Below are 9,748 nucleotides of genomic sequence, written 5' to 3'. Positions count from 1 at the left end.
CTGACCCTTTGCAAAACTGGCCTCCTGCTGTCCCCTCAAAACCTCTTCTCCCCAATGCGCCCTTCTTAGTTGATCATACCACCATCCTTCCAGGTGATTAGGCCACTAACCTACAATTACCCTGGACTCCTTTCTCTCTCACTGCCACATTATCTGTCTTTGCATCTCTTTTCTCTGTCTCTAGATTTTGTTGTTGTTGTTGCTTTTTGTTTTTTGCGACAGGGTCTCACTATGTAGTTGAGACTGACCTGGAACTCACTATGTAGCCCAGGCTGGTCTCGAACTCACAGCAATCCTCCTGCCTCAGCCTCCTGAGTGCTAGGGATTATAGGCATGCGTCACCGCACCCAGCTTCTGTCTCTAGATTTTAACCAGAACCCAGCCATTTCTCAGCATTTCCATGACTACCACCAGTGTCTCACTTGGACAACTGCAGTAGCCTCTTCAACCAAACAAGCTGTTCCCACACGTCAAAGGGATTTTGTTAAAATCCAAGTCACAGGCTGTCATCTCTCTATTCACAACCTTCTCATGGCACCTGTCTCATCTGTAATCCAAGTCCTGACAGCGCCCATGTAAGCCTCGCCCATCTGGCTCCTCTGTTCTCATCTGCCTCTTGCTTCTCTCCCCGCAAACTGGCTGCATTTCTTTCCCTTAGCCTGCCAAACACCCAGCCTCTGATACACCCAAGCCTAGCTCCTTCACCTCCTTTAGGTCTCCGCTCAGATGTTACTTCTCTATGACTATCCTCCCCTGACTGCCCTTGGAAAAAGTAACAGCTCTTTCGCGCCTGACTTTTTTTTCTCATAACCCTTATCACCATCTGCCAAACTCTTGACTTGTTTGCCTTGTTTCTTGTCTGTCCCCACTGAAATGTAAACTCTACTAAATCAAGGATTCTTTTTGTTTGTTTGGAGACAAGATCTCACTATGTAGTCCAGGCTGTCCTTGAACTCATGATCTTCCTACTTCCTGAGCGCTAAGATTGCACGTTTATACCACCATGCAGGGCAAGAGCAGGGTTTGGTTTCTTTGCTTTGCTTTGCTTTGCTTTGCTTTGCTTTGCTTTTCTTCCCTCCCCTCTCATCCCCTCCCTCTTTTCTCCTGCTCCCTCCCTCCCTCCCTTCCCCCTTTTTCCCCCATGATGCTGGGGGATCAAACCCAGGGCTTGCTCACTGAACAGTATCCCCAGCTGACTTGCCCAAGCTGGGCTCAAACTTGTGAAACTCCTGCCTCAGCTTCCTAGACTGCTGGGATTACAAATGAACAATGCTGTGCCCAGCTGGAACAGGGATTCTTAACTGTTATGTTTATGGCTGTATCTCAGCTCTTGGCCCACAGTAGACACTCAATAAAAGTTTGCTCAGTGAATGAGGTGAAGAGAAATAATCCCATATGAGTAAGGCAGATTATAAGCATTCGTCCTAGGGCTCAAGTGAAAAAAATGAAGTAAGCAAAACAAGAAGCCTGTGTGCTGTTGAGGTTGGAACCCAGTCATCATCACATTTCACATGAGATTCTGCTGCAGCTCAGAGGAACTAGGAAAAATTGCCTGTTTTCGCCACCAGGCGTCACACTGACCTCTCTGGGCCTCTGAAAGAAGCCAGCCTTCAAAATAAAACACAGTGAGATCTCCAAGGAAAGGACTTTTGAATCTGGCACTCCATGGCTTTGTGACTTGTACAGTTGCCTCAGACCATGTTGCTCAGTGAACTTGGAGTTAACTTGGGCATGAGGATCATATTGTATATTTCACTGGAGATTAAAGAGCAGAGCCATAAATAATAGAGGGAGGGTCTCCAATACATTCTGGTTTAGAAGGTTTATTCTTAATCCAACAATCTGAGACCTGTGGACAGTTGATTGATGAAGGTTAGTCCCTTAGGGAGCCGGAGGCTCGTATTTATGCCCAATTTTTTGCCAGGAAAGAGCAGTTCTTTTCTCTGAGAGATATGCCAGGATTGAGCCATTAGTGTGAGGGCAGTTTAGCCTGATGGCAAAAAGGTTGGACCACAGGATCCTGATCCTGATTGCTGGACCCCAGTGCTGGCCCTGCCACTTACCAGATGTGTGGCCTGTGGAAGTCACTTAGACATTTTTGTACCTCAGCTACTTAATCTATAAATTAGTGATAATAAACATACCCACTTTTCAGAGTTGGGATGGCGGATAAATGAGTCATTGCTTACAAAAACATAATAGTCCAGGTCTTCATGCCCCTATCCAAAACCCCTAGGGCCAGATGTGTTTCAGCACTGCGAATTTTTCAGATTCTAGAAAGGTAACACAGTGCACATATGATATGTTACATAACACCCTCGGCAAGCTCTGTCATCGGCTACGTTCATATTTCTGCAGCAGAGTGTATGAACATCCACGCTAAGGATGAATAAAGACCAGAAAGGGCCTACTTTTGTTTCAAATCAGAATTTGCTGCCAAAAGAGTTACAAAGAAGCTTTCTGTTTTTAGAGCTTATGGATTTTAGGATAGTGGATAAGGAATTAGGAACAAATCAGAAACTATTCTTTTTTAGAGCTTATCATACTGTAGGCATATTATATTAAATTACACAATAATTATTTCACAGATGAGCATGTCATTATCTCTATTTCACAGATGAGAGAATTTAAGGTACAAAAAGGTTAAATACTATGCCCAGGGTAGCCAAAGGTGGTGGCACACACCTGTGATCCCAACACTCTGGGAGGCTGAGGTAGAAGGATTGTGAGTTTGAGACCCTCCTGGGCAACTTAATCATTTGGCAAGACCATGTCTCAGAATCAAAAACCAAAAATGGTTGGGGGTATACCTCAGTGCAAAGGCCTTGGTTTCAATCCTCAGTGCCAAAAAGAATATGCCCAGGGTCATACAGCCAAAAAGTGGCAGACCCAAGATTCAGACCTTGGCAATTTAGTACTCAATCCTGGGCAATTGTCCATTAGGCCTCTTTGCTTAGAGCAGTTACTGACAACTGACATGTATTAAGCAGTCCACAAATGTTAGTTACTAGTGTGCTCAAGAAGAATAGGGGCTGGAATCAGAGATCTGGGGTAGAGCATGTACAAAGCCCTGGATTCATCCATAGCACTGCAAAACAAAACAAAACATACAGTGACAGGTGAGAAGAGTAGACAAAAACAAATAATCAGTTTCAGGAAGGCTTCATAAAAGGAAAGAAGAAAAGGACCCTTGGGCTGCAACTTGAAATATGAGGAAGACTACTAAGCAAAGGAAAGGAGCCCCATACACTTGGAAAGGTCAAATGGGAGTGTGTACTTATTTTCTAGTTTTGCTGTAATAAAATCACCTCAAACTTAGCTGCTTAAAGCAACATAATGTTCATAATATTCTCTGATAGTCCTGTAGGTGACAAATTCAACATTGGTCTCACCAGTCTAAAACCAAGATGCTGGCAGGGGTCGGTCCTTTCTGGAGGTTCCAGGGGAGAAGTGTTTCCTGCTTATTCAGGTTGTTGGCAGAGTTCCATTCCTTGAGTTGTAGGACCAAAGTCCCTGTTTCCTTACTGGCTGTTGGCTGAGAGCCATTCCAACTTTAAGGGACTGCCCACATTCCTTGGCTTGGAGTTCCCTTTCTTCATTTTCAGTGTCAGTGATGGTAGATCAAGTCTCTCTCACACTTAGAATCGCTCCCACCTGTTCTTCCATCCCATCTCTGAGCTCTGTTTCTGCCTCCCCTTCAGCTTTTATGGTCTGTGATCTTAATTTCATCTGAAAGTTCTTTTTTTTTGCTGTGTACCATAGCATATGCACAGGTTCCAGGGACTGGGGACATCTTTGGGGCCCAGACTGTGTTATTCTGCCAACTACAGTCTGCCCTCTGGTCTGCAAAGATTTGCATTTGTTCCGCACACAACATACATTCATACCATTCTCAGATCCCTAAAAGTCTCATCCCATAACAGGGAGCATCCAAAGCTAAACTGGGGAGCTCAGATATTTGTGTAAGAGTATTTAGAGAATGGTGGTGGGATTTGGGGCAGAGGTGAAGGCAAGATAACAAGGAGGGAATTATCCTTTTCCTGTCCTCTGCCCCTCATCTTCCCACAGCCTCTCAGCCCTGAGCTGTCTGCCCTCCAGGTACCCCTGGGATGGCGTGAACGCTCCCCCAGCGATGGACCCATCTGTCACACTGTGGCAGTTTCTGCTGCAGCTGCTGAGAGAGCAAGGCAATGGCCACATCATCTCCTGGACCTCGCGGGATGGTGGTGAGTTCAAACTGGTGGATGCAGAAGAAGTGGCCCGGCTCTGGGGACTGCGCAAGAACAAGACCAACATGAATTACGACAAGCTCAGCCGGGCTTTACGGTACTACTATGACAAGGTATGGCCTCTGGGACCAAGACCTGGGACCGCTTGAAATTTGTAACAGAAATTTCATTTTCAGGACTAGGGATGTGGCTCGGTGGTAGAGTGTTTGCCTAGCATGCACAAGGCCCTAAATTTAATCCCCAGCACCATAAAAAAGAAAAAAATCCGTTTTTTATCTTAATTCCTGTAACTGTAATGTTGAAAGCAATATTAAAATTTACCATTTCTTATCCCATCTTCTGGTATACTCAAACCGATGTAGGGCCCCCAAACATTTATCTCAGTTATTATATTTTCTTGTCTTACTGCTTTTGCTAAAAGCTGTACAGCAGTATTAATATTTTTGTTTTTTGGTACCAGGGATCGAACTCGGGTCCTTGTGCTTGTGAGGCAGGCAGTGGAACCACTGAGCCAAATCCCTGGCCCTAGCAGTATTAATATTGACAGCTTCTCATCCTACTCTCTGAGATTCCCCCAAACAATGCTGTCCTGCCATGCCCTGCATAACATTTTATTTCTGTGCCTTGTCCTTATAGCCCAAACTTTGAAAACACTATTAACAATGACTGTCCTCATTGTGTCCTCTGGAACCTGTGGACCAACGCTGGGCTCCCCTACTTATTTGATAGTCTTCTCTTTCTTCAAGCTATTTCATGTTATTCTTAGAATAAAAACAACCCTGACAGTATTATCCTAATTTCTTTATTTCATTCTCAGGAACCCCCTACATTTTTGATCAATTATTTTTCATTCTTCTCTTATTTCTTTAGCTGAAGCCTCTGAAACAACATGTATAATGCCAGCTCCTCACTCCATCCTCTTGAATTCCCAGAACAGAGCTGGTCCACCTCGCCATTTACATCGCTTGTTTAATCGTCTTGTCTTGTCAGACCCACAGACCAGCACTGGATGTCTCCACCACCCAGTATTCATACCAGTTAATTTCATATCCCTTTGTATTGCTGTTCTGAGAAACATAAGCCAACCCTGTCCATAACTGACTAACATTATGACCTCCACAGAATGCCCTAGTGCTCCCTAGATTCCTCGCCCCCCAAAACAGCCCTGTACCTGTGTTTCATATCATTAGTAATTTAAGGTATTTATGCCATTTTGTGGTATATATTCCATTTTCATATTTTATTCCTTTAGTCAAACCTCCAACACAGTGATAATAATGAGGTTATCTCGTTCTGCCCTCTGAAACCACCAGAGCATCCCTGACACCCTCCAGACTAGGCATGTGTCCTGAAATACCCCCAAATGTGCTCTGTGACCCACCCAAGGCAGCCCAGAGATCTCTCTGCCAGTATTTATACCAATATCTTAACGTTCTTGTCTAATTGCTGTCATTTACTACTTTCCACATCAGTATTAATGAGGCTTCGTCTTGTTTTTCACAGTGACCTTGCTTTATTCCATGTCTGTGTTGATAGCTTTACATGATTCTCTGCATAAGTAGTTCATTACTACATGTATCTATACTAATTTAGTCTGCCAACATTTAGATCAGTTACTTCATTTTTTTGTCTTACTGCAGTAGCTAATCTCTAAAACTATATCCTAGCAGCCACCCCAAAACCCAAATGTTAACCTGTGGTTCTCTGAGCCAGGAAGAAAAAGGTGGTACAAAAGAAGGAATTATGGAGTGGGGAGTTAGAGATGGGGAGAAACTTGGGAGGTGGAAAAAAAGGAGGTGGGCTGGGGATTTAGCTCAGTGGCGCTGCACCTGCCTGGCAAGTACAAGGTCCTGAGTTCAATCCCTGGTACCAAAAAAACAAAATCAAATAAAAGAAAGGGAGGAGGTATAGACAGGAAAATAGAGGATACCACAAACTGAGAAGCAGATGAGTGAAATGGGAACAAGTAGGGAGATGCCAGAAGGGAAATACCCATCAGCATCCTCCTTCCACCATGCCCTTTTCCTCTAAAGCCTATGATTCTGTCTTCTCCCTTCTTAGAATATCATCCGTAAGGTGAGTGGCCAGAAGTTCGTCTACAAGTTTGTGTCCTACCCTGAGGTTGCACGGTGCTCCACAGAGGACTGCCCACCCCAGCCTGAGGTGTCTATAACCTCTACTGTGGCAAATGTGGCCCCTGCTGCTATACATGCAGCCCCTGGAGACACTGCCTCCGGAAAGCCAGGCACACCCAAGGGTGCAGGAATGGCAGGCCCAGGCGGTTTGGCACGCAGCAGCCGTAATGAATACATGCGCTCAGGCCTCTATTCCACCTTCACCATCCAGTCCCTGCAGCCACAGCCGCCCCCTCATCCTCGGCCTGCCTCGGTGCTCCCCAGCACCACCCCTGCAGGAACAGCAGTGCCCCCCTCAGGGAGCAGGAGCACCAGTCCAAACCCCTTGGAGGCCTGCCTGGAGGCAGAAGAGGCCAACCTTCCTCTACAGGTGAGTACTCAAATGTGGAAATTCAGTGGAGGCAGTGAAGAGGGGAGATGCACATTCTGAACTGAGACATGGGACTGGTAGGAGAAGAGACAGAAGTCCTGTTAAGGGCCATAATGGTGGAAGAAGGAACAAAGACAGTGCCTTTAGAAAGGGGTGGGGAGGAGAGCTATGCAAATTCTGAGAAGGAAGAGGGAGAATTAAGTGTGCTACAATTAGTAGTTGCCCAACGTGGAGTACATGCCCTGAATATAATTACTTAATGCACTGGTTCTTACTGATCAGTGTTCATCAGAATCACCAGGGTAGCTTGTTAAGCCAGATTGCTCAGACCCACCCCCAGAGTTTCTGATTATGAAGATCAGAGGATGAGATGCAAAAAAATTGCATTCTTAATGAGTTTCAAAATGAGGTAGATCCTACTGGTCTTTAAAGTAAAAAAAAAAAAAATGTATTTTTGGTACCAGGAATTGAACTAGGGGCCTTACGCTTGCCAGGCAGGCACTACCACTGAGCTACATCCTCGGCCCTAAAGTAAATGTTTGAGAACCACTGTTCTCAAGAATGAGGCTGATATCAGGAGCCCTTCCCCTATCAGATTTTCACCCCAGGTAAAAAAGACCTGCCCCAGAGGAAGCTCTCCTTCTTTTAAGAAGTCCCATTTCCTATCAGCGGACCTGCCCAGATGGGTTAGTCATGCTCCCTGTACCAAATCCCATCTTTCCAGGGAAATCATTGAGTGGCATACAGGAGAAAGATTCTCTCCTTCAACAATTCTTTTGTTCCCTCTCTTTTCCTAGGTCATCCTGACTCCACCTGAGGTTCCAAACCTGAAATCAGAAGAGTTGAATGTGGAGTCAGGTTTGGGCCGGTCACTTCCCCCAGAAGTGAAGGTGGAGGGGCCCAAGGAAGAGTTAGAAGCTGCTAGGGAAGCAGGGGTTGTGCCAGAAGCTGCCAAGGCTGAGCCAGAAGTCCCTCCTTCGGAGGGTGTGCCGGCCCGGCTGCCCTCTGTTATGGAGACTACAGCACAAGTGGGTGGCCACACGGCCTCCACCCCTGAGATCACTCAGCCACAGAAGGGTCGGAAGCCCCGGGACCTGGAGCTTCCACTCAGCCCGAGCCTGCTGGGTGGACCAGGACCCGAACGGACTCCAGGATCAGGAACTGGCTCTGGCCTGCAGGCGCCAGGGCCGGCACTGACACCATCCCTGCTACCTACACATACATTGGTGAGTACTTGTAGAGGGGTGTGGCTGGCAGCTGGGAGGGATGGGATTGGCACATAATGGGTGATAGACATCCACTACCCTAGGGCAAATGTGGTTATCTCTGAGGAGGGTAGAACTTTTCAGGATGATCAGCTGTGCTGAGGCTTGGACTGGGATATGACTTTAGGAAAGGCAGATCTGGGGACTTTGTAGGGGTGGGAGTAAGAGTCCCAGAGGCCTTCTATGGGAGCTGTTTCTGGGTGGGGTGGGACCTTATGCTCTGGGATTTGCATAGACCCTGAGCTATTGGGATGGTAATTTATGAGTCTTGAGAGTATCCTGTGTTTAGAGTCTGGTTGGGTGTCTTGTCCAGTACGGTCTCAGCAACAGGAAGTGGACTCTGAGGAGTTGGGGAGGGGTGTCTGTAGAGTGGGAGAGACGTCATGGACATGGCTTTAGTAGTTATAGTCTCAGTCTATAATCTTGAAAAGTGACTGTAGACATCTGGAATGGGGAAAATGTAGTGGGCTGAGACCAAGTTCCTTTCATCTCCCACACCTGCCTTCTGCTAACTTGATCTCTGACCTCCCTCTCCGTGCAGACCCCGGTGCTGCTGACGCCCAGCTCGCTGCCCCCCAGCATTCACTTCTGGAGCACCCTGAGTCCCATTGCACCCCGTAGCCCAGCCAAACTCTCCTTCCAGGTAAGATTCCCTCTCCCCACCTTGGAGAGGGTGAGAAACACTACCATGGCTCCCATCCGTGACCTCTCCGTTTTTGCCCTCAGTTTCCGTCCAGTGGCAGCGCCCATGTGCACATACCTTCCATCAGCGTGGATGGCCTCTCGACCCCCGTGGTGCTCTCCCCAGGGCCCCAGAAGCCATGACTACCACCACCACTGCCCTTTCTGGGGTCACTCCATCCATGCCCCTGGACTTCTCTCCAGCCAGCCATCTCAAGGAGAACCATAGTTCTTCATCTAACAGACTTGTGCTCTGGTTGTGGTGGGGTGGGATTCCTGGGAAGAATGATCTCTTATACTAACTCATCCGTGGAAAACACACTATTTCTCTCTTCTTCGTCAGTCCCCCAGTGGCCGCCCTTATACATCTCCTACTTCCATGGTAGGGATGGTTTATTTATTTATTTTTTGAAGGCCACTGGGAGGAGCCTGACCCAACCCTTTTAGGGGGGTGGTTAAGACATCTCCCCCATCTCCCCACTTTTTTTTCCCCAAGGCAAGACAATCAGGGTCTGGCTTGAGAAAGACCTTTCTTTATTTATTTCTCGGCCTGCCCTTGGGGAGATGAGGGAGCCCTGTCTATATTTTGGGGTGTGGGTAGAAGAGCTAGTTTGTTTTGTTATTCCTGGCCATACCCAAGGGTCCAGGAAGAATTTGTATGGTTTCTTAGTTTGGGAGTCCTGGCCAAGGAGGAATTACACCCTTGGAATTTGAATTTCCACCTCTCCAACCTCTCTCTCAGACACCTTGTCCTTTTATCAACTAACATTTTGGCCAGAGATCAATACCCCTTTTGTTCTTCTCCCCCCTGAGAAGCCATTCCTTTGTCTGCCAAACTTCCTGGGGTCCTGAATTTGTATGGTTTCTTAGTTTGGGAGTCCTGGCCAAGGAGGAATTACACCCTTGGAATTTGAATTTCCACCTCTCCAACCTCTCTCTCAGACACCTTGTCCTTTTATCAACTAACATTTTGGCCAGAGATCAATACCCCTTTTGTTCTTCTCCCCCCTGAGAAGCCATTCCTTTGTCTGCCAAACTTCCTGGGGTCCTGCCTGTTACCCCCCAAAA

At 46.9% G+C, this 9,748-nt stretch overlaps 1 protein-coding gene across 1 annotated transcript; it reads left to right on the top strand.

Annotated features, from left to right (window-relative positions):
- The first annotated feature begins 4,069 nt into the window (after nucleotides 1-4,069).
- Elk1 (ETS transcription factor ELK1) lies at nucleotides 4,070-9,525 on the top strand. The gene is made up of 5 exons (XM_010606413.2): nucleotides 4,070-4,342; nucleotides 6,291-6,734; nucleotides 7,532-7,960; nucleotides 8,541-8,642; nucleotides 8,726-9,525. The coding sequence occupies exons 1-5, from the start codon at nucleotides 4,133-4,135 to the stop codon at nucleotides 8,822-8,824; spliced, it is 1,284 nt and encodes a 427-aa protein (XP_010604715.1). The 5' UTR covers nucleotides 4,070-4,132; the 3' UTR covers nucleotides 8,825-9,525.
- Nucleotides 9,526-9,748: the final 223 nt, after the last annotated feature.

This window comes from Fukomys damarensis, unplaced genomic scaffold, assembly GCF_012274545.1.
Source record: "Fukomys damarensis isolate Sample0158 unplaced genomic scaffold, DMR_v1.0_HiC HiC_scaffold_39, whole genome shotgun sequence".
Classification (NCBI taxonomy): Eukaryota; Metazoa; Chordata; class Mammalia; order Rodentia; family Bathyergidae; genus Fukomys; species Fukomys damarensis.
This window is presented reverse-complemented; position numbering and strand designations above follow the sequence as displayed.

Bases quoted from the DNA above. Each gene is read 5' to 3' on its own strand.
- Elk1 (XM_010606413.2), top strand. From the start codon at position 4,133: ATGGACCCATCTGTCACACTGTGGCAGTTTCTGCTGCAGCTGCTGAGA. The intron at 7,961-8,540 runs GTGAGTACTTGT...CTCTCCGTGCAG, and splicing joins TGCTACCTACACATACATTG to ACCCCGGTGCTGCTGACGCC. The intron at 8,643-8,725 runs GTAAGATTCCCT...TTTTGCCCTCAG, and splicing joins CAGCCAAACTCTCCTTCCAG to TTTCCGTCCAGTGGCAGCGC.